Source organism: Labrus bergylta, chromosome 4, assembly GCF_963930695.1.
Source record: "Labrus bergylta chromosome 4, fLabBer1.1, whole genome shotgun sequence".
Classification (NCBI taxonomy): Eukaryota; Metazoa; Chordata; class Actinopteri; order Labriformes; family Labridae; genus Labrus; species Labrus bergylta.
In genome coordinates this window covers 22,403,304-22,427,938 of record NC_089198.1, presented here as the reverse complement: position 1 = coordinate 22,427,938, position 24,635 = coordinate 22,403,304, and the positions used below count along the sequence as shown (strand labels likewise).

The 24,635-nt window shown below is 41.6% G+C and overlaps 1 protein-coding gene across 1 annotated transcript in view; it reads left to right on the top strand.

Moving 5' to 3' along the window:
• Positions 1-23,890, top strand: part of cdh2 (cadherin 2, type 1, N-cadherin (neuronal)) — a 57,566-nt gene extending 33,676 nt beyond the window's left edge. Inside the window, exons 3-16 of the mRNA XM_020635352.3 lie at positions 1,374-1,594; positions 5,605-5,772; positions 6,890-7,045; positions 8,370-8,514; positions 8,833-9,005; positions 10,418-10,555; positions 11,035-11,220; positions 11,745-11,998; positions 12,795-12,937; positions 14,000-14,233; positions 15,005-15,238; positions 15,487-15,626; positions 19,589-19,753; positions 22,370-23,890. Coding sequence (XP_020491008.1) covers positions 1,374-1,594; positions 5,605-5,772; positions 6,890-7,045; positions 8,370-8,514; positions 8,833-9,005; positions 10,418-10,555; positions 11,035-11,220; positions 11,745-11,998; positions 12,795-12,937; positions 14,000-14,233; positions 15,005-15,238; positions 15,487-15,626; positions 19,589-19,753; positions 22,370-22,576 — 2,564 coding nt within the window. The 3' untranslated portion in view covers positions 22,577-23,890. The remainder of the gene's footprint in view (positions 1-1,373; positions 1,595-5,604; positions 5,773-6,889; positions 7,046-8,369; positions 8,515-8,832; positions 9,006-10,417; positions 10,556-11,034; positions 11,221-11,744; positions 11,999-12,794; positions 12,938-13,999; positions 14,234-15,004; positions 15,239-15,486; positions 15,627-19,588; positions 19,754-22,369) is intronic.
• Positions 23,891-24,635: the final 745 nt, after the last annotated feature.

Here is a 24,635-nt window from a genome sequence, read left to right as displayed (position 1 = left end):
GAAAAGGAAAGATTTCTCTTCCCTCTCCTGCTGCGTTGCTTTCAGCCATTCTTCTTTTAGTTGCTCACCAGGAAAACAAGTTTGTCTTTGTCAGTGCCGGGACCAGGGGCATCTACCTGAAAACATCTGCTGTTACAAGCAATAAGAAAAGCGTTCAATTTGCCCCTGTCAACGCTAGAGAGAGATTTAGTAGTAGTTGGGTGTGGTGCACTTTAGGACAATTGATTGCATGTGTTTGGGTGATATTACTAAATTAAGCCTGGCGGTTAAAGTTATGACTTCCTTTGGACCCCGGACGGATCTACTGCATCCTCTCCCAAAGCCCGAAGGAACTCATGTGCTGAGGGTGCAGATGATACTCTGAAGACACCATTGAGTCCCCAAGGTAGCAGCACAAAGGAAGATTAGGCATCCTCCTTCAAGGCTTTTGTTAAGTAATTCCACATCTCCTTTAATAATTCAGAGCGGCACCAGCAGAGCCTCCACACAAACAGTATAAGGTAATATTGGGATCTCAGTGGCCGGGAGGAATTTGTATCTTTCCGTTTATACCATTTGGTGCTATAAACACAAGGGGGAGGGGGCTGCCAGGGAAACATGGCTATACAAAGAGATCACACAGTGGAGCTCTTAGTATTGCGGTGGATGTGTTTGTGTGTGTTGGTGTGTAGAAGCTACGTAGGCTGTGCTGCCCTGTCACTCACTTGTAACATGAACTGGGGTTGTACCACTGCCTCTGAGGCACCCATGGGACTTGAGCCCCCATGAGCCACCTGTCTGTGGCCTACGTATGCGTGCACGAGTTTTCTGTGTGTTTTCTGTGTGAGCATGCTGATGAAATAAACATCACACGCGCTTACTTCTGTCTCAGGAGGAGCTGAGGATCGGTAGTCATCCGCGGAAGGCAACCCTGTATGTCATTGAGGACAAAGCTAGCATGTGATGGCCTGAGCTGAAAAAAAAAAAAAGACTTATCCAGCAGAATTAAACATGTTTATCCACCCTGTATATATATGTCTAAAACTAAGGCAGTGTAGACAGTGTAATTTACACATCTGGTTTTAAGGTAATGCTTTGGGCTTTTGCATTCTTCTTAAATAGCCCTTGAGGGGCACCCTTCTTTTTTTCTTTAGTTTTTCTCTCCCTACAACTCCCTCCTCCACTGCACCTGTTTTGAGCAATACCTTTGGGGCACAGCTTGAAGTGAATAATGTATGAGCGCGAAGGAGAATCAGAAAACCTTTGTGGACCCTCTGACTGCATGTCTATCTGTCTTCCACTTCCATTGCCTAACTCTAGTTTATTTTCTTGAATTTTCGCTCTTTGTTTGGATATTTTTCTAACGTAAATCTATCTGTGTCCGTCTCTTGCAGTGAGGTTTGTTGACTGTGGCCGAGGCGATCTGGTGAGGTTTGAATGCAGTAACCCTTCCGACTTCCGGATAGAAGCTGATGGAGTGGTTTATGCTGCCAGGAGTATTCAGCACTCTAAGCTCCCTGCGTCACCGTTGTTGATCAAGGCCAGCGACACCACCACTCAGCAGCAATGGGTGACTCAAGTCAAGCTGACGCACTCCGCTCATTCCAGCCAGCAGGTAAATAAACCTTAACCACCTCCATAACATTTCAAGCCTGTTGTCGATTGTCTGACTGATGTTACCGATATAGAAAGGTGGAACGATCAATTCTCCCTTCGCCTCAAATAACTTACACTTATTAGGCACACTGCACATTCACAGATGACTAGTTCCCTAAATTGTAGCAGGTGTTCCAAGAGACTGGATGGATGCTTGCTAATTAAAACTTAATGTGTCAATTTACTAGCAGCACAAACATAGCAAGAGGGTAGCAAGAGCAGATGCAAAATAGCTCCTCATAAAGTTGATTTGAGTGAGCATGCCTTGTCATTGTAAGGTTATTGCCGTATCATGCAAAAGGGGACGCACCTCTTTCAGAGCTCTGGAAGACAGGAAGCATCTGTCTGAGCTGTGGAGCGCTTCTCTAACTGTTCCACTGGACGTGTTGTGCAGTCATCTGCAATTAGTTAGAATATGTCAACATTGTGCTTGGCTGAGGATCAGAGGAATTGCACACAAAAAAGCACTCGCATGTCCTATTGGTCTGCCTCATAACCAGGAAATGAAAAGAAGCCCTGTTATTGTAGTGGTTTTTAACTGCAGTGCCAGTGGATTATGTGATCCTGCTCAATTAGATAATATCTATTGCTTTAGTCTTACAGGACTGACGCTAACACAGATGCTATTCAAAACTCTGTGCTACTCTCCATCTTTACCCATTTTGTCGGCTTAAAAATGAGCATTTCCATTCATTTGTAAATAATCATGGTTGTAATACTTTAGATTATTAACCTCTGGTGTCTTAATGAACACCCCTAAATGTAATAATCATGTTTGTAGTACAAAGAAAGCAGTGCACTTTCTTTTTTATCTCTGTAATACATTAAAGAAAATGGTCACAAGTGGCCATTTCTAAATTTGTAGCACAGAAGATCATCTCAGGACCTAGCGTCGTATTTTATAGGTGGTGTAGATTAAAAGTTAGGGCTGACAGTTATGTGTAGTTACTGCGGGCTCAGTGGTCTGCTGGGCAGAAATTAAACGTGTAGCCAGTAATGATTTCATGGCTTTGAAAACACCATCGTTACCCACTGACACTCATTAACTATAGGGACTGCTGCAGGTATGTGATTTTAATGATACCATCAGTCACCGTTGTCGGTTGGTCAAAGGCAAAAGCATAGTTTTCCCGTGCAAGGTAAACAAGTCACAGGAGGTTTTCCCAAAGTTTTTAACTAAAAGGCAGAGCCCCACATTGGTAAGACATGTTTACAAATAATCAGCGGTGTCATCAGCAGCTGTGCTCTGATCTGTATCTGCAGAGAGCTCTCGGGTTTGCCCTGATTTTGTCTGTAATGAAATCAGAGATTGACTTTCCTGTATCTTGCACGTTTAGGAGGTCATGAGCAGTTGTCTTCCCCTCAGCATAATTATTGTCATGAATCATCACGCATCTCTTAATCACACCAGCGATTACATTTCTTATTAGTCCATGAATGTAGCAGCCTTGGGGAAACATTTTAATCAATGACAACCAAACAATATCCCCATTACCATGAGAGGACACTCACGTTCACTATCTCCACCGCTATAAGAACTTCAGCTCGGCCGTAGTCTGTAAGGAGAAAACATTTACCGGTATGTACTTGGAACAAAGTATTTTCTTTCTAAAGAGGCGAATACACACATGCCTTATCCTCCCTATACACCCACAAACACTCAGGTCATCACTCTACCTAACATTTCCCTGGACTCTAAAGATGGAGGACGGTTCACAGAGTGTGGATAGGTGCAGACCCCCAGTGCACCAGAGATAGATGCATGTTGTGCTCAACAAGCCCACTATGCCATTCATCATTCTAGACACAAGTTGCAAATAATTACTGCTCTCACCCGGACCCATTTTAATAGGGTAATAGATATTTCTGAAGCATGCTCCTTTACTATCTGTCTGCTTGCCTCTCTGAATATCCAATGTGTGAAAGCAGTATAATCGGATTTCAAACATGATTAGTGGAATCTCTGTGACAGCTCCCCAGATGTTGGAGGAGGGGGAGTATGGGATGTGGATCACATTTTAAGGTGGTAAAGTGGTAATTAATTTCTATTTGCATAGGACACTTTGTAGTAGAGTGTAGGTCTTAACTACCTCACAACAATCAACGTTCAAATGATTTCAGGCACCAGTAGGGAAGATACTTCAAGGGACTTGACAGTGCCGTTCAAATCCCAGCTATCATTCATTGACATTGACAGATTTTACATATTGTTTTTCTGTTTTCCTTCCCGCCTTGTTTTGTTCAAGGTTATTTTAACTTTCTCTGGCACTACTTCAGTCTCCTCAGTCTCTGGAGCAGCAGAGGCAATTTGAGCCATCTGTGTGTTTAGTGTCTGGCTTGCAGGTACCATCCTCCTTTGTTTCAAATCTCATTCATTACAGCAGAGGGAGGATGGCAGATCCATTATGGGAACTGGTCTGTCTGTGTAGGTGCATTTTATCAGGACATAAGAAGAGGCCTGCCATTTAAAGCAAACCAGTGCTGGTGTTGTGAGGCTTCTGCAGTAGCCCCATCAAAAGCACTTCATGGCATATCATCACAGGATGTACTGTAGGTATTTTAAGCTACAAAGGATGTCATAAAAGAATGGATGGTTTGATTGAACACACATTTTAAATGGGAAGTAAATGACATTTGGAAGCGCTTATTAGGTTTTGTTTCCTTTTTATCACCACATCAATTTCCCTTTGTTAAACCAAAAGTGAAGGGCCATTGATTGATCTAAAATACAATTCTATGAAGTGAGGTGTCACTTCAGCAAGTAGTGTTGTGCTCAAAAAGTTGTAATGGCATTATATTGCCATGCACTCCTTGCAAAAACATGCATCAATGCAGATTTTACAGAATCAATATAGCTGTTAAGCTGTAATTGCAGTTTTGTAAGACACAACGCCTACGGTTCAGTTAACAATAAAGCCAATAGACGGCAGTAAAAGTCAAACTACAGGATGCAAGCACATTTCATATCAGGACAAACAAGCCTTGGTGAGAAACTCTATCCACTACACACATTTTTGCTGGGAAGTTGGGTGTTGGACACGAGTCATGCAATATGCAAGTCGTGCAAAAACAAGGTAAAATACTGCAGCAACACGACCATCCTCTGTCTACACATGACCAAGTCGTGAGCAACAACAGCTAGGCTAGCTACACAGGGCCATTGTGTGCCATTCCAACCAACACTGAAGTGAATGACGTTTACATGTCAAATTTCCCTCAACTTCTAAACAGGTTAAGAGGATCACAAAATCACTTTTATGCTTTATTTGTACAGACTTGTGCCTGTACGGGGTAGTTCAATTCAAAAGGCTTCAGGCAGCTGCTCAATGGGTTTGAGTCGCACTTTATGATCTACACTCACTTGTTTATTATAGAAACTGCAATGCAGATGCAGATGTAAAGCAAAAGACGTTCTTTCAAACAAGTGGACTCGTAGTCTAATGAAACCAGAATATTATTGTTGTATCCAAAGAAAGACATCAGAGAGAGCTGTTTAAAGATTTTAGAAAAATTTGCAAACAATAAGCACTCAACGCAAATGAATCGACATGTAATTCGTTTGTTTTGCTGGATAAAAAAACAAGAATTAAAATAATGACAGCAATGCATCTTCAGGGGGAAATGAATGCATGAACCTAGTTATATGGTTTCCTATCCAGTTGGTGTGTAGAAATTTCACTCTGAAAACAAATTCCGCATCCATGTTTTTTTTTGTTAGTTTTTTCTCAAGAAATTTCAAGGGTTACCTGATCTCTAAGTATTTTTCCTCTTGGAACCATTTAGTTTGCACACTATTGAATCGCCATACCGCCAGTAGTTGTTCATTTGTTTTGTAATATGAAGGTTCAACTAACTGACCAACATTGCCATCCATAGAGTAATGCCAACAGCTACAGAGGTGAAGCTGCGTTTTTCTGCATAGATAGGATCACTACACAGCTTTTTAACTATGTGATTTTCTTTTTCCAGGTCCAGGAAGGTGCTGTCCCTCCAGTCATGTCCAAGGATTTGAAGGAAATATCGTTTCCATCACGAAACATGGACAGCCAGCTCAAACGCATGAAAAGAGACTGGGTCATCCCCCCAATCAATGTCCCAGAGAACTCCCGAGGCCCATTCCCGCAAGAGCTTGTCCGGGTATGTTGCTCACGCATGAACACAGGCACACAAAGACATTCAGACACACACACACACACACACACACACACACACACACACACACACACACACACACACACACACACACACACACACACACACACACTCAGAACTTTAGGGAAAATACTTTTTTTTCTTGGTATGACAACCTTAAAGGTCCCTGTTGCCCTTAACTCCCACTCAGGGGCCACAAGCATCAGACTAGGGCTTTCAACAAAATTCTTTGTATTTACAGCACTTAGCTAAAGGTCAGAGCTCCTTTCTCCGCTGTATTATTTAGCTTTTGTTTTAGGCTGTGGTTGATATCAATGTAACCTGGTATTATTCAGAGACAGAGAGAAATCTGAAGGGCTCACCATCACAATTGCCCCTCAGCAGACTGTTGAGATATTACACTCCTTTTATCTTGGCTCAAGGACACACACAGCTCCATTCATTTGCATCAATTCTGTGGTCCGGGCTGGGTGTGGGTGGCTGACAGAGGACAAGCAATACCGGGGACAGCTAAGAACCAGATCCTTTTCAGCATATTAAGCCGACTTCCTTACCGAGTGCTAAGTCCTGTACATGCTATTTGTGTGTATTATATTTAATCCAGCCATATTAGAAGGGATGTTTCTGGGCTTTAGCGGATGATATCTGAATGAGGAAATGCTCTGTTTGCTCAGTATGGATTCAGGGGGAGGCACAGAGAGTCTCAGCTTACATGGCAAGCAGAATAGATAGCAAAGCCAAGACACGACTTCAATATTCCACAGACACATGCACTTTTTACACAGCAACCTATTTATGACCCACTATACGTACTAATGCTGCAGCAATTAGTTAAGAAGCTGGTCTGTAAATATAATAAAGCAATTAAAATGAAATAGCAGATCAAAGGCTTTACTTATTATAGTTTTTCATAGATAATTTGCTGCTTTTCTGTGTTTTTTATAATCAGACTTGAAGGCTGTTTGATTTGTCTATTGTTCATACACCATCAATACATAAATTAAAGAGAAAAAAATAGGAAGAAAAAGTCTAATGTCTAGTGTTAATCATGGTATAGTTGTCATTTGTTGTAAGTTTATTGAACACATCTTTGCACCCACAGATCCGGTCAGACCACGACAAAAACCGTTCCCTCAGATACAGTGTGACAGGCCCCGGCGCTGACCAGCCCCCCACAGGTATCTTCATCATCGACCCGATCTCCGGAGAGCTTTCTGTCAACAAGCCCCTGGATAGAGAGCACATCGCAAACTTCCATGTAAGTTAGACATAGTGTATTATTTGAAAACAATGATGTGTTTATTACTTTCAAATGGTGTTTCCGTTGTTCTTCATGAAGAGAAACATGTTCTCTCTGGCGGTGCTGTTTGTTCCTACCAGTCAGCATGTGCTTCAGAGTCATGTGTTGCCCACACAGTCTCCTCAGACACAATGCAGACTGGGGTCTCCCAGGAAGTCTGCCTGATCCGTCTGAGAATTTGAGGCTTTAATGTGATGTTCTTGAGTCAGTGTTAGATGTATATGGATGTTTGAGATTGCCAGTGTCAAGTGATTCTTGGCCGTAATTTCAACTAATTTTCTGCTGTATATAACATGAGGTTGTACAATAAAATGTTAATTATTTATTCATGTTTATTCAAATAAGAATTGTGAGGTACGTAAATAATACCAAGTCCTTTGAAGAACACTGCCAGTCAATCACAAATACATGCTACTTAAGCTTAATAGACTCCCAAGCATGAATTGGTGGGATCAAAATGTATATATATCACTGAGTTTAAATCTTGTATGAGGCACTAACCTTATAGTTTTTTTTGTATGCAGGAGAGATACATTTAAAGTGCATAAAAATGCTTCATACCAGAGTTGTTTTTGTCGAATAGAAGTGAACCTGTTTTGACCTAGTGTAGGCAACAGTACTGAGTATCTTTTCCAAGAGACAAACATCAAAATGCAGCTAAAAGGCTCATTTGTTGTCGACTCTTGCAGGTATCTTACTAAATCCAGTCATTTCCTTCTCTTTTTGCCTTGCACATGATTGATTATGTGGTGGGAAAAACCTGTCTTGTGTATGGAAACTGAATTCCTCTCTTAGTCACACACTGGTCTAGAAGTAGGATTTTCAAAATTGTTTGCTCTTCTAAATAGGGTGAAAGCTTTTCAATGATAGTTGGTAGGGGTTACAATTCCCTTTCACTTGTAAGTTCATGATTTATTTCAATTCCGAGTTCTATCAAACATTTCTGGAAGCACCAGTGAATAGTTTCTTCTATCATTCATTTTTAGATGTGGTTCTTGAGTTTACAATCTTTAGGGAAAGTGCGTAGAAAACAATCACTGTTGATAAAGCCACATTTGACCAGAGCAATAGTTCAACCTTTAAATAGAAAATGTAATAGAGTTTTCTGATTATATACTGTATGTGTTAATTAAGCTCAATGTTTTAATTTATAATCACAACCACGACACCCACTAATGGTTAGTGAGGTTAATTGTGTGACAGCAGTTCAATAGGTGAGATGTTTGTGACATGTGTGTTGGATCAGTTCTAAAGTCCGGATGTGTGTTTGTGTTTCCTGCAGCTGAGGGCTCACGCAGTCGACCTGAACGGCAACCAGGTAGAAAACCCTATTGACATTGTGATCAATGTGATCGACATGAACGACAACAGACCCGAGTTCACTCATCAAATCTGGAACGGCACTGTTCCAGAGGGTTCCAAGCCAGGTAATAAACCCCTTAAAGTCAACGTTGCATCACACTGTATGAGCAGCTGATCGGCTGTAGTCTGAGCTGCCGGCTTCACACACTGCTGTGTTAGCAGATCAAACAGCATTGATGACATTCCTGCGGTGCCCACTTTGTTAACTTTGCTTCTGCTGTATCAAAGCGATCCGGTGGTATTTTTATGTCACAATGAAGAACAGTGGATGTCTATAACGTAGAACATCTAACTCAACTTCCAATGTCTGAGAATTGCCAATAAAAATGGTTACAAATAAAGCTCATGTAAAAGTATATACATCTTGTCCGTCTATTCCACAGGAACTTTTGCTATGACAGTAACATCTGTTGACAAAGATGACCCCAAAACTGCAAATGGGATGTTGCGCTACAAGATCCTGTCTCAGAATCCAGAGAGTCCAACTTCTAACATGTTCACCATCAACAATAAGACCGGCGGCATCATCACAGTGGCTGCGGGGCTGGACAGAGAGGTGATTAAACCATGCTCTTTCTTAACTGCTGTGGCCTGTGTTTCATTCTCTCCGTTTCTATATTCTCATGCATTGGTTTGTCACTTAGCTTTCAGCTTCTTTACTCTTCTAACAACTCAATGTTTACACCATTCCACTCCCTATCTTATTCAGAGTTGTATAAAATTATCAGTATTCAAGTAAAACTTCCCTTAACAAGTCCTTCCATTATATTTAATCATTTCTTCTTTGTTTGCTGCTTGTTGTGCATACCAAATTTAAATTTTCCATGTTTTAATACAAATGGGCTGTGCCTATTTTAAAAGAAGACAACAAAACACAGCTTGAGTCTATTTGCTTTTATCCAGGCTGTCTGAGACCTAATGAACCAAACTGAATTTTTCTGATTACCGACTAAATGAGAAGTAGAAATGGACTCGATGTTTCACACTTGTTTACCCTTACAAGGAGGCAGTGTGCATCACTGAGCAGCTAAATTTTTCTGTTCCTTCATTCAAGCCTTCCCTTCCTTTCTGTCTCCAAAGCAGCAGCTTTAGTTTGAATTTTCTTTCTCTCCATTCCCCGTCCTGTAAATGCAACTATTTGTCATTTAATTGAATCGCACGGCTTTCTGTGAAGAAAAAAATGATATAGAAAGCCAAAGCCAGTTGGTGCAATTCTAGTGAGGGCAATCTGGCTAGGTGGCTGCTCAATCACTTCTGCCTTGGGGCCGCCGTTTTATGTTCGCCAGTTGCCACCATGAAAGTAATTTGCCCTACACTCATTACCCAGCAACTGGTCCGTCACCGGAGTGGCTTTTAATGTGAAAAGAGTCATTTGTTAGCTTTATGACGGTCTACAAAGCAAAGCTGCAAGTTTCACACATGCAAACCCACATACCCCATAGAGCTAGCCATCTCAGGTTGGTCTCATGTTAGTTGAACTTATGTGCATTAAGTTAATTGATTAAGGGACATTTAAAAATATGTTGTACTACACTATAAACAAAGTAGTTTTACACCCTATGTAATTACAATTATAATGATCACTTTTTACTCATAATTGATAAGAGAAAGATCGATTCTACTCCATAGTCCTTTCCTTGACTGTAGTTTGTGGATGAGTGATGTTAAGCTTCATTATATAGACTGTTTTTGCAACTACTCTGTTCTCATTTTCCTAACTGAGGAACATCATTTTATTTAAGACCCTTCAATATTCTGTACGATACTAAAATCAGTATTTGAAAATACTTGAAAATAACTTGAGTTAAGATGGGAATTATTATTTGAATTGCATTATATTATCTGATTTTTTTGTTAAATAAACTGCCAATCAGTAAGTGTTTTCCAAACATGGCTACAGAATTTATAATATTCATCAAAGATCAAGCATTTTTTTTTTCATCCTGCATGTTTTCCCTTTGTTTCCAGAAAGTGCCTCAATACACGCTAATCATCCAGGCCACTGACATGGAGGGCAACCCGATGTACGGCCTCTCCAACACAGCCACTGCTGTCATCAGAGTCACTGACATTAACGACAATCCACCAGAGTTTACTGCTGAGACGGTAAGAAACAAACTCTCGTCTGAGACATCAACTTAGCAATCCGTGCTGAAAGAAAGCACCGCATGGGCCCGTGTTTCACTCCGCTGTAGAAGTATGCACTGAACCGTCACTTCAGCTCACTTACCTAGTTCTGCTGGCCCAGCATTTCTGAAGCTATACAGATATACAAGTAGCCAGCCATGTGTGAAGTGTTATATCCTCCTCCAAATGTTGACACATGCAACTACGGAGATATCTGCCGAGTGAGAGAGGCACTTACTGTGCTTGCGAATCACTGAAATTTGTAATGCCACTGTTGTGCTATCAGGGGAGGACAGGGAATGAGATGACCATGACGACATGATAAGTTACCTCAGATGTCTATTTACCCGAGGTTGGTCCTGCCGTGCTGTGCGAGGCAGGGTGCGGAGTGTTTTCCGCTGCCACAGCAGTATCACTAACAGCTCGCTCTTCTCCATGTTCATGGTTTATTCATGCAGTTTTTCGGAGAGGTGCCTGAAAACCGCGTGAATGTCATTGTGGCCAACCTGTCGGTGACTGACAAGGACCAGCCCAACACGCCGGCATGGAACGCCGTCTACAAAATCACCGGGGGCGACCCCACCGGCAGGTTCTCCGTGCCCACTGATCCAACCACTAACGAGGGCTTGGTGACTGTCGTCAAGGTAAGATCTGCTCTTCTCACTCCACCCACATTATCCCTTGGAGATTCATGGGAGATTAATTAATGCCCTACAGACAGGGTTTTCAGTGGTTGTCTCTGAATTATTCTCTGGCAGGTGGAATACTTCTGAGTGTATGTTTAGTATGTTTAAGGGAAGATGTAAGATTGGATATTTTGCTACTTGTTAATTTAAACAACAAGTTAATCTACCAACTGTCTTGTTCAGTTGTCTGAAGAATAGTAGCATTGTGTGTATAACTATTATGTAGGAGCCTTTTTCTGATGAAATTGAACAGACTGACTTTGTGAGCTGACCACAAAAGGATAAAGTCTCTTTATGTCACCCCACTGTCCATTGTGAGAGTTCACAAAAAGACTTTTCAGGCAAAGTCTTAATTCCTTGCTTTCTCACCATTTTCATTTAATCAACGACATGACGTGATTTCCTTTTGTGTCATTTATGCCGCATTGAGATGTATGACTCTCTCTCTCTCTTTGTGCACTCGTTCTCTCTTTTTTTTCCAGCCCATTGACTATGAAATCAGTAGAACATATGTGCTGACAGTGGAAGCGAGGAACGAGGTCCCCCTGGCCAGAGGTATCCACTCTCCTCGTCAGTCCACCGCCACTGTCTCCATCAGAGTGATAGATGTCAACGAGAGCCCTTACTTCGAGCCCAACCCCAAACTCATTAAACTGGAGGAGGGAATGATGCCTGAGTCAACACTGACCACCTTCACTGCACAGGACCCCGATCGCTTCATGCAGCAGAGCATAAGGTAGGTTTTACAAGAGGGAGAGTGAAATTCTGTGAACCGTTGCAAACCATCAAAGGATTCAAGTCTTGTTCACACATGTGAATAATATCTCGAGCCTCTAAAGAATGGTTAATTTCATCCAGTATCTCCCTGATCACCGATCACAGATGTTTATATCACACATTTAGCTAAATTAATTGGCAACAACAGCTAAGAGGATGCTGGTAGGTTTGTCTCTGATTCTGAGCGAAACAATAGTGACATGATAGGCTTGGATGACTTTCTGCATCACTCCTGCTCAAATGAAACTATGCAGCACACATTTCTCCGTCTTATTGTTTTTGAACAAGCATTTCTTTTTTTCCCCCCCTTTTCATCATCAGACGTCGTGCCTCACAGCTGTTTGGCCGTGGAAGTGTTTATCTGCCTGAAAACAGTCTGTGTGAAATGAGCTAGCTTTGTAATTCCACGGTTTGTCCTACAAATTAGTTTGAGCTACTGATAACAACAAGCTGGTTCAGGCTCCCCTGTGAGGCTGTTCGCAAAAGTTAGAATAATTATGTAAAATGTGTGGCATCTTAAATATTTATTTTGTGTAAACAAATAGAAACAAGTGCGTTTTGAGAAGGAAGAGCGGCCAGACTGGAAATGGAGAGTGAATTCACAGAGATTTTCTTCTGCAAGGGACAAAATGAAACGTTTTTAAACTTCATCACTAGTTCTATAAGAGGAACTTTAAGATGAGCTCTTTCTTGAAGTTAAAGTAAAATTAAAGGATTATGAATCATTGTGTTAATAATTGTTTTTCTTCTCTCAGATACTCAAAACTCTCAGATCCAGCCAACTGGCTGAGGATAGACCCGAACACAGGTCGTATCTCAACAATTGCCGTCTTGGATCGAGAGTCACCCTTTGTGAAGAACAGTTTGTACAATGCAACGTTCCTGGCTACTGACAGCGGTAAGTAACCATTTTTCAGTGGTACTGCAGTTGACTAAAATATCTTGTTGAGCTGCTGTGATGCACCGGTTACATGGTCTAGGTGTTTTAGCCATGCTGTTACACAAGCACTCCGTTACAAGCCATCATTGTCAGAGCATTAAGGAAGAGATAATGCTTCCTTTTCAAAAAGAAGCAGAGTGGAAGTCTAATACAGCCTTCCTCTTAAAGGTCAGACTGAAGCTAGAACCGCTTTGACTACCTCTGTGATGTTTTTTTTCAATGGAAGGCAGTGCACAAACTTTCCCTCTCATGTGAAAAACACTCTCTAAGTTACAGCCACAAAAGACATCCTCCATGCTTGAAGGTCAACCTTGTACCAGGCACCTGGCATGTCTGCGACACTGACCACCTTAGTTGAAGGTTAATGGGCTGGCAATCCCAGAGCCAGCCATCATGTGGATATATTCACCTCTTCCTGCACTGGTGGGATTTACCTCTGTTCAGGTTTACCCTGTTCTGTGGAGCATAGCTTAGGCCAATAGGCTTAAAAACTCTACCAATAAAGAGGTTTCTCAGCATTAATGGGTCAGGATTGGATGACTAGCTCCTTTGAGCGTGGCCTGAATGATAAAAAAGCCTCTTAGCTGAGTGAATACATAGAGGAGCCTGAGAGCAGCGACAGTGGGCTCTGTTTGTCTGCTTTAGTATTCCCGTCCTGTGTCCTTCGTCAGGAAGACGTTCTGTGGACACACTCACACAAACACACACACACACACACACTCCCCAAATGTTCTGATATCTCCCCTTTTCTGTCTTCCTCCTCACTTGAGATTAGATTTTCAGATCAGTATGCAATTTGGAAACTTCTCCCATGAGACCCAATAGCTGTTTAGAACGTCTTATTATAACATGAAACTCGAATTAAAAACTCCATACTTTACTTTTCTCTGTGGAGTGCATTATGGCTGAGAGATGGCATTTCAATAGTATAAACTCCTATCCGTATGTAAATGTGTAAAATCCCATTCCTCACGAATATGTAACAGCGTGTGTGTGTGTGTCATCTTATGGCTTTTGCAGGTGTACAACCAGCAAGTGGCACAGGTACTCTCCAGATCTTCCTGCTGGATATCAACGACAATGCTCCAAAGGTGTTCCCTCTGGAGGCAGAGATATGTGAAAAGCCAGAGCCAAATGCCATCAACATCACTGCACTTGATGGAGACCTGAACCCCAACGCAGGGCCATTTGCCTTTGAGTTAGCCCACCGACCTTTAGATGTGAAGAGAAACTGGACCATTACAAGAATCAGTGGTAAGACACTGAACACACAGACGATTATGTGTTATGGTCATATTTAATGCTAATATGCAGCAAACGTATCTTCATGTTATGTTGATTCCACTGTTTGGCCTGCACAGGCCTTTAGTTGTGTTTTTTTACGAGGTAATAAAGGGAGAGACGATGACCCTTTCAGCGTTCTTCAATTACTGGTTGTAATAATTTGTGAGAAAATGGTTTGAAAGAAAAAGTTTCATATAACAGAGAGGTCAGGTGGAGCTGGGGCAGACAATGTGATATTGTACTGACATTAGCAAACAGTCCTTAATTGTTTATGCTAATTTGAACCAAAAATATGAGTAGAAGGAAACAATTTGTTTTGTGTTAGCTATTAGACAGTGTGACTGGAAAAGCAGTGAATATATCTTAATAGGATAATAGCATTTGGATTACAGCTACTGGGAATTTAGCCTAAGCAGCATTATCAAAAGGTATTCAGCAGATTTATAAGCTCTAAATCTAAATCCTGACCATGTTTTGGATTAGATATGCTGATGCAACTTCCAGGTATGAATTCACGCTGCATATTTGTGAAATTTGAGTGTAATCGTGCTGTGAACACGGTGTACACAAACGTTACAAACTCAGAGTTTTGGATTAATCCCCCCTGAAAGACTTCTCTGCTAAAGAAACATGTTATTTTAATTTAGTACACAGTGACTGAATTTCTGCATTAGCTCTAACAAGGAGCTGTTGCGGATCACTCTCTGATTCTTTTTGTTCCTCCTCCTTTCCGCCTCTCAGGTGACTATGCTCAAATGAGCCTGAAGATCGGCTTCCTTGAAAGTGGCATCTACGAGGTCCCCATCATAATCACAGACTCAGGCAACCTGCCCATGTCCAACACCTCCTATCTGCGGATTAAAGTGTGCCAGTGTGACATCAATGGAGACTGCACTGACCAGCAGCACATCATGGCTGCCGGTCTGGGGACCGGTGCCATCATCTCCATCCTCCTCTGCATCATCATCCTCCTAAGTGAGTGTCTGGGTGCCTCTTTCATACAGCTCATCACACGATCACACAGGGATTATAAAGACAGCTAAACATGATCCGAGGTACTGATAGATTACGGAAGGATTACTCAAAAAAAGATAGCCCCGATCAGGCCTCCATCCAAGCTCTAAAACATGGGATCCGATTAGACTTGTATGGAAATATGCAGTTTGTTATGATTATTATAATTATTTTTTAATATGAACTCTCTCTTTCTGTCTGTCTGTCAGTTCTTGTTCTGATGTTTGTGGTGTGGATGAAGCGTCGGGATAAAGAACGTCAAGCCAAACAGCTCCTCATCGATCCAGAGGATGACGTTAGAGACAACATTCTCAAGTATGATGAAGAAGGTGGAGGAGAGGAGGATCAGGTAAGATATGTATATACAGCGTACACTCTGTACCTAGACACTATAATATTTTTTTTCTGTCTGTTTCTTTAAACTATCAATGATTCCTTCATTATCCTAATTTTTTAAGATAAAAAGGACGTCTAGCGGTGCTGCTTTGTGTAGTCTTTATATAAGTAATTATAAAAGTATTACATTTATTTGAAATGATTTGACATTTTAAAAGTAAGAGTATGAAACAACAGGAGCATAAAACAACAAAAGGGCCAACAATAGCAACAAGACCACGGAACAACAAGTAGTCTCAGTGTTGACATAGGGTTTTCATATACTTCTAACAACAATCAGGATTTGGCTACGTTTTAATCTGGAAACCATGAATTAGCTGCATTTGTTCAGGCAGCTTAAACATTGACCTTAGGCCTTGTTTGTTTAATTAGAGAAGGTAATTATTTTTTTAATTTGTAGAGAAATGTGGTTTTCATATTGGTACTTGTATAATAAAATGTCAAGCATCCCCCAGCTCATACCATCGTGCCACACTATGTAAGCAAAAGATGACAGTAAAGAGTCAGGAGTTTGGTCTTTGTCGTGTAAAACATTCATCTCACATCTACAATGTGCAGCACTGAAGCAGCATGAAGACAAAGAGGGCGATGTAAACTCATAGCATGCATACACTTCCAGTCATCCTTTCTAGTGTGAGTCTAGTGTATCTTGCAGCAGCATACTGAGCTATGCTGCTGCAAGATACACTTTTCACACTGTTTCTGTTTAAACTGTAAATAGTATATTTATCCTGAAAGGAGCTGGATATGGAAATCTAGAATCAATGCAGTGAACAGATTTTGATCCAATCAGCTCTGGAAATATTGGAACTGATTCCTCAACTGGAACTGTCTCCTGCTTATGCACACAAACACACAGTGTAAAAGCAGAGCCACGGGCATCAATAAAGCCACATCTCTGTATCCCCCTCCACTGATCAGACACACGCAGACACAAATTCAATTGTCCTAATGACCCCTTGTTAGCAGAATGGAACCATTTCATAAAAAAGGTGGTGTTATTACAAATGGGCTAGTGTCTTGCTGCTAGCAGAAGTGCTGCAGAGGCTTAGGTACAGCAGAAATGAGCAGTAGACCCCGGTCTGACCCAGCACAGTGCTAAATTAGCCTCGGAGACTTGTAATTGGTGAGCTGATGTCATTTAGAGATAGACATCTGCTGTGGCACAATAATGAAGCTCTGTCTAAGGTAACAATATGATGGGAAAGTCATTACTCACATCAGCTAGTGATTAGGCAGGAGGGAGTCGACCAATTGTGTATACACATCCTCACTTTAACACACAAAATGAACCAAAGTTTTTATCCAGAACATTTTGAAAAAAGAAAACGTGTAACGCCCCTCAAAGCCAAACAAGCTGGTGCAGCAATTTATTGTGAGAAAACAAGCTTCCATTTTGAGTGGCAGAGAGGAAGGCAGGGCGCCGGGAGAAAATGGTCTTGTCTGCCGAATCAGGCGAGTCAGTGTTGGGTAAAAAAATGTCCCTTTCTTTCCCGGCGATGTGGTCTTTATAATGCCCACCTCTGTTCCCCCTATCTCCCGCAGGGGAGGAAATTGAAGTGTCAGACCATTGGACGCTCTCAGAGTATATGATTTTAGTTGCCACTGCCATCGCCCTGGTTTGTATTGGTTCGTGAGGCACTCATTTCATCAAAAGCAGACAGCTGATCAGGCACGGCTGCACAGACACGGGAAAAAATGATGCAGAGATAATAGCAAATTGAGAAGTTTTTGTGCACGGGTTCACAGGTGTGAAAAATAAAATGTAAGACGGAGATGAGTCATCTGCTTCTTCACATCACCTCAGAATCATTTGATGCACATTAACCTTAAACAGTGTGGCTTCGCAGGCATGCTTTGAAAAATGTTTTGATTTGTTTTCAATCCCACACAGTAAGTGAAACAAAACGAATCAGACCTGTTTTTGTAGATACTTCAAGTAGCTCATGTTTTGCACGTCAGACAAGCAAGACAAATTTAACATCGCAGTCAGTTCTGGTTTATTGTAACCTGGGGGTATTTTTGGACCCATTTTAATTAAGAAAACATTGTACAAAAGGTGTTAATTGCTGAGATTTTGAATCACAACCAAAAAACCCTCACCTATGCCTTGCAAGACAAGAGACAGAAGGGATCGTATTAAAAAGAGGAGTTTGAAATGTTGACAAATATGCTAATTAGCCTTCTAGGAAAGCGTTGGATGAGATGGCAAACATGAAGCTTAACTTGGCAAAAGGACTGGAAAAAAGGTTGCAACAGCTTATCCAAATTAAAAATATACATTATTTGTTTTCCACTTTTATGCTAAGCTAGGCTAAGTGGCACTAGCCTTGTATTTAACAGTTTTTTTTAACAATTTTAAAAAATCCTGAATGTCTGACTATTTCTTACCATAATGACCCTTCACTGACAGCTTTATAAACATGCTGGATTTGTTTCAGGGTAGAATAGAAGTGAGCATGCTGTAGCGTTGGTTTTTTGTCCATCATAACAAAGGAACCCTGTTCACAAATGTGAAAGGGTTGAAGTCCCTCTTTAGACTTTGTTTTTTCGTACAAATCTGTTGGTTTAAAACCAGTGGGCTCTTGTTTCTTGCCCGATTGATTTATTTTTAGGGATGTTTTTCCTTTACCGGATGGAATTGCTCAGCTATATCTTCTGACAGATAAAGTGTGTAAGGCTTTGCTGTGTTCAGTCTTCCATTATCGAATGTGGGTCATGAGAGCCAGGGGCGGCCATTTCAGCGGGCCACTGTATGTGTGAAGAGTCAATTCCCTGAAGGGGGCTGGTGTGTCATTAGACCTTCCTGCTTAGTTCAGCCATTATAAGGCTGGCTTGCAATTCCTGTCACCAACTCCTGACCCCTCTGGTGTGTGACCTCAGAGAAGGTCAAACAGGAGTCACATTGGAATGAACCTCGGATGATGGATAGCATTATTGCGTGATGTGCGATGGCTGTGGTTCCCTTCCTGCTGGCCTCGGGGGTTACTGTCATTCTCCATGAAAATCAAATTACACATGAATAATCAATGTTTGTTCAAAATTTGAGGTGATACGTTTTGGTGAGTTGTGTTTGTCAAATGTCAATGTCCTTCATCGTATTTGTATGCCTGGGTTGTTTGTTTATCTTGGTATGGTTATTTTTACATTGGAGTGTTTGCAGCCCTTTTTTTTTTCTTCGGAATAAGCATGAAAAAGTGTGAGCGCACGGCTGTGTGTGTGGAGGAACATGTGCAACTGAGCAAAGACAATTTTAAAGGGGGATATTAGAAATGGATGGATTACCGAAAATCTTCTAAAGAGGGACAATCCATCATGCACGCTTATTAGGCACACACCCTGATTCTTGAATGGGGTTTTCTCTATCATATCTGCTGTCACCGAGATACCATCCCGTCATTCAGCACAGGTTTTTCCTCTGCAAACTCTTTTCCTCTCCTTACTCTTTTCTCCTCCTCCTTCCCTGCCCATGACTTTGCACAAACTGCGAGCCATTCAGGTTGCCTTGGTAATGTTAATAGGATTAGCAATGGCTTATGCATATCCACCATCCCATGTCTGGGCATTGATTAGAGCAAAACAGTCGCCTGCACATCCTTCCTGCAGCACGCTGCACAAGTACAAACACTCTGCAGCGTATGATGTGGTCCTCAGCCCAGGACCCCCTCAGTGCTGCCTCTTTTAATGTGTCAAATTGTCCCTGGGCTTTTGCTTCACAGACAAGAAGATTAAAGTTTCCCCTCGTGTCCCTTCAACTCTTCCTGCTGCAGTCTAACTTTAAAATCTTCTCCACTCAGTTGAACTCCTCTTCCTCTGGTCTGCACAGGATGTTTGACTTTTTTTAAACAATCGCACACAGTTTGGGGTTTTCCGCACGCTTCTCGGCTAACTCCCATCTGTCCATGTGTTCCCCAGGATTACGACCTCAGTCAGCTCCAGCAGCCGGACACGATAGAGCACGATGCCATCAAGCCGGTGGGAATCCGCCGTCTAGACGAGAGGCCCCTCCACCCTGAGCCGCAATACCCCATGAGGTCAGCAGCACCCCACCCCGGAGACATCGGAGACTTCATCAATGAGGTAAATAATTCAAAGAGTTACCAGAAAGTGAGATTGTAAAATTGTTGTACTGCATAATCAGAATCTAGGAAAAGAGCTGAAACGAAAGGATCACTGCTGTCACAAGGGTTGAATTTATTTATTTGTTAAGTTAAATTACTTTCTTTTAATTGGCCTGTATCTTGTGCAGTGCCTTGTATGCTGGAACGAAAGGAAAACTGGAAATCTAATAGATTAATATGAATTATTTCATATTTTCCCAAGCAGAAGGCACAAAACTTTTCTCATCTGACATACATCCACTCAGACATGCACGAAGCCCAGAACGTACATGATCCTAACTCACTTAGATATAATTGTTTTTCTCCTCACTTTCCACCAAAGTGGAGTTATAGATGTGTCAGCATAGAAATCGGAGATGAGAGCAGCAATACATTGGCTTTCTATGGGAGTGCCGTGTTCAGAGTGCCCTCGTTTGCCTGAGGCCATCATTGACTCCAGCATGAAGGGAGAATGTAAAATAAAAAAAGCAGTCATGTATTTTTCACGAGCTCCAACAGACAAGAGTTTCACAGCATTACAAATGGAGCTCTCTTCGAGGTTTTGGACGGCGCCCATGTTTTTAGATTAGAACTTGCTCTCTCAGCTCTGCTCCCCCGACCATCTTTCTCTCAGATCCCTTCACACAGGCACCGCTCATTTTCACCCTCGCAGCGTGTGTCATTAATACACCTCGTACACTTGTCGTAACAGCTGATACCGAGCAAAATGTAATATTTTTCCTGCGCTCAAATAAAGAACGTTTCACAGCGCACACCATCTTTCATCACACTTGTTATTTTAAAATTCTCACAAGACCTAAGAGACGTTTCAAGTCTGAGCATCCTGACCTAGAAAAAGGCCCTGCAAACTAGGCAACGTCGATCTGTTTTTAGTCTCTGATTTGACTGTCGCTAAAGCTCAGTCATGGTAGCTGCGGCGCTCACATGGAGCTGGAATCTGACCTAACTGATAAGGGGGATGGCTGCCAGGGGAACAGGGAGATGAGAGAGGAGGGGGTAGGGGGTCTGATCTCCATCCTGTAATGTGCAAACGCCAAAGAAGCTTGTGGCTTTTAATTAAATTAAAAGGAGAAATAAATTAGGCAAAGGTTTAGCTTAAGGACTTTAACCTCACTGGGGGACAAACAAAGGTCTCTTGGTCTGCAACAAAAGAGGGGGGCTTACATTAAACACAGTTGGGTGACCTCTGTTGGTCACAGGTGGACTAAGTGTCACAAAGCTGAAGTGATTACGCTCAGTGTTTGCCTTGTTTTGGCTCTGGCGAGGCTGCAACTGAGTAGAAAAGCCGAAGGGTTTTATTACACGTCTCTTTTGTTATCTGTGGGATAGACTGGCTCCAAAAACTGAGGACAGATTCACAGATTGTCTGCAGCACAGTGGAGGATTCAGATGTATTAAAATAACGAGTTCTGTGATTGACTAGACTTATGAAAGTGCCAGTGGGGTTTTGGTTGTGGAGGTAGGGGGCTATAACCATCAAAGCCCTTATGGTAATAATTGTAATAAACGATTGATTTATCATATTTCACTCCAAATTATCAGCACCGTAGCCCTGAGCAAATACTTAACCAAAGCTAACAAGTAGAAAATAATAGCTAAGTGCCTGGGCACTTTAATTCAATCCATCTTTTTATTTGAGAGTGTTTCAGCGCTATAACGGCAGCACAGAGGAAACTATAAATCTTGAACAACTTCCCAATGAGCCGAGGTCTCGTTTCTCTGCGTTATGTTTGCTACACTTCTGTTAATTCATTTATTATTTGTCGGGGAACCTCAGTTGAAGTGATGAGAGGGAGAAACCCAGGCTCAGATCCAAAGGGGTTCATGGCCAAAGCACATCTCCACTCCTAGATTAGCAATCCATCAAGTCTCCAGAGTCCCGTTAGGGAACGGTGCTGGAAATCAATAACAATCCATGAGGACCTCTCATGATGCTATGAGGATTTCTAGGAATGTCGAGCACAATCTTCAAAATAATACCACCCCCACCAGTGCCACGAGCCGGCAGATAACACACGGAGACACGCATGCGTGGCAGACACACATATATATATATACTGCTCTCATCTCTGCCTCAGCTGTGCCCAGTGCTACTGTTAAAGCAGGAGACGTGATGTATATTAAAGATATTGCCATCTAGATTATAGATCACAGCGTATCAGTTTGCAACTGTACTTCAGTTTAAGGGCCTCTTATTAAAAAGGAGGGCTTGAAAAGAGGTCAGTGCGAAAAATGAGGGGATGATTTCAGTCATGTAAGCCTGCTGGTCATGCTCCATGTTGGCTCTCGATCAGCTATCAGATGATCTAACATCCCAGAAATCACAACACAGAGGTAACTCAGAGACACCAGAGTCAGATTAGTCTTCTTTCCTGAACAATTGGAGGAAGAAGCACCGACAGGTTTAAGGAAGATTAGCCTGTTTGTGCGTGTGGGTCTGGGGGGGTGGGGGGGGGGGTGGGGGGGTGGGGGGGTGTTAATGTGTCTCCCTCCTTGCTGCAGACAGTGTTGGTGTGCAGACGCTTTAATCTGCTCATCTCACTGTGGCTTTATGCTTTATTTCCTCTCTGTACAGGGTCTGAAGGCAGCAGACAACGACCCCACTGCTCCTCCCTACGACTCCCTGCTAGTGTTCGACTACGAGGGCAGCGGCTCCACAGCCGGCTCACTAAGCTCCCTCAATTCCTCCAGCAGCGGGGGTGACCAGGACTACGATTACCTCAACGACTGGGGCCCACGCTTTAGAAAACTGGCAGACATGTACGGCGGAAGCGATGACTAGGACACACAGCCACTCCCTGAAGGATGAAAAGATGAAGAAGAAAAAAAAAAGATGAGAAGGAAAGATTTCTTGTTGATGGACACGTACAGCTTCTGATATTCCCTGAGAGAGTGACAGAACTGTGACAGAAAAGAAAGAAAAAACAAACACTGATTCAGAAATATTTTCAAAAACAACCAACCTAGGCTTATTGTTGTAGTCTACGCATACATATGCTTGTTGAAAGCTTAGGCATAGGCTGTGGTCCAGTTTTGGAGGCTGTGGGAGGGAACACTGGTGGACTGTCACCACTTGGATTGTTGGTATTGAATGCGCTCAGTTACACTTGAATTTCACAGTACAGAAGCACTGGGATATAATGTGCCTTTTTGTACATTTTTTTGGATCTAAATGATTAGTTTTATGTTCAAGGCTTTAATGGTACTGACTTTTTGAGTGATTTCAAACAGTATGTTACACTCTGGTATGCTTCTACATGCTTTTTTTCTTTGGTTCCACAATGCTCCTGTTTGTTGAAGAATATTTAAATACAAAGAAGAAGAAATGAAGGATCATCTGTTAGCTTTGGATGGAGTGAAAAACAATTAAGAGCAGCACTGTACAGTACGCAAGACTTCTAGACTTTTTCACACAAAAAATTAAAATTATGCAGCTGGTTGCAATTAAAGGGAGTTACGAATCATACTTTTGTAGCAGATTTCTTTTTCTTTTGTTTTCTGAAGTGATGTAGTATTTTACAAAAACAACAAAAAAACTGTTTTGGTCTAATCTATGTACACTTCATTTGCCTTAGTCATCATCTGATATTTTCAAGTTTTACTTCACTGTAAAAAGATGTGTGTACATAATGTTTTCCTTTATCTTTTTTTTCTTTTGATGTAGTATATGAAAAAGTGCAAAAAGTTCCAAACTTGTAAATGTATAATTTGGACTACAAATTCAAGTTTTTTGCATGTTTTTATCTTTTCATGACAACAAAAAATGAAAAAAATGTTGTTTCCCAAATTTATTTACAAAGTGAAAAAAATAAAAATCTGGGTGACATTACATGTGTAGAAGTAAAGAGAGTTTTTGTATTAAAAAAAAAAAAAAAAACAGTGATAAAAATTTCAAAAGTAGTGATCTGTCAGCACAGCTGTTGAATTTGTACCAAAAAGGGGCTGGGATGACATGCTAGGCACTAATTACTGGATCAGCTTTAAGACTGGAAAAGGTTTTGGACTTAAGCCTTGTGGATAACCTTGTGTACTGGAAAACAAATTATACATCTCTGACCCCAACCATCCAAATAAAATGCTAATTTTGGAGCTAAAATCTGCCTCTTTATTTATGTGTTTTTGCTCAAACTCAGCATTGTTGCAGAGGCTTAATTTGATCACGAACTGTGCAATTTATCTCAAAGGACAATAGCTGTGAACAAAAAAAAAAAGTCTCTTGTACAATACTTTACTGGAGGGGAGAATAAATCATTCATACTCTTATTTAATTTGTATTATTTGCACACACTGTGTGAGTAAAAAGCTTTGGGCCTATTTAAGTCTATGGATGCTAAGTTGCAATGCTCACAGGCGGTGTGGTAAACAATAAGCTCATTCTGTAACACTATCTGCATTCTTAAGCCAAGCCAAGGTCAGAAGCTCATGGAAATGTCAAATCCATCCAGCACCTGTCTGATATTGGGGATTTGTACAGTAAAGTACTGTAGGTCAGATAGGACTTGACCTCAAAATGAAGGATGCTTGCAAAAACGGCCCCCGGGGACTCTGCATAGATCTGCACTCTTGGGACAGGATGAAGATGCTTGTGTGTGTGTGTGTGTGTGTGTGTGTGTACTGTATGCGGTGGCAGTAGTAACAATCTGTTCTCTGTCTGATAAGTTTCGATGATGAAAGTCACAGGATGACGGTTGACCATTTAGCCTTCACCTGCCCTTCCTGTCTCCACTCTGCTCTGTGACTGCAGGACTTTAGATTCACCCAGATGAACTGATGGGGACATGGGTTATTAATTCAAACAAATTAGACAACAGCAAGTTTTGGTTTCGTAGTCCTCTCACAAA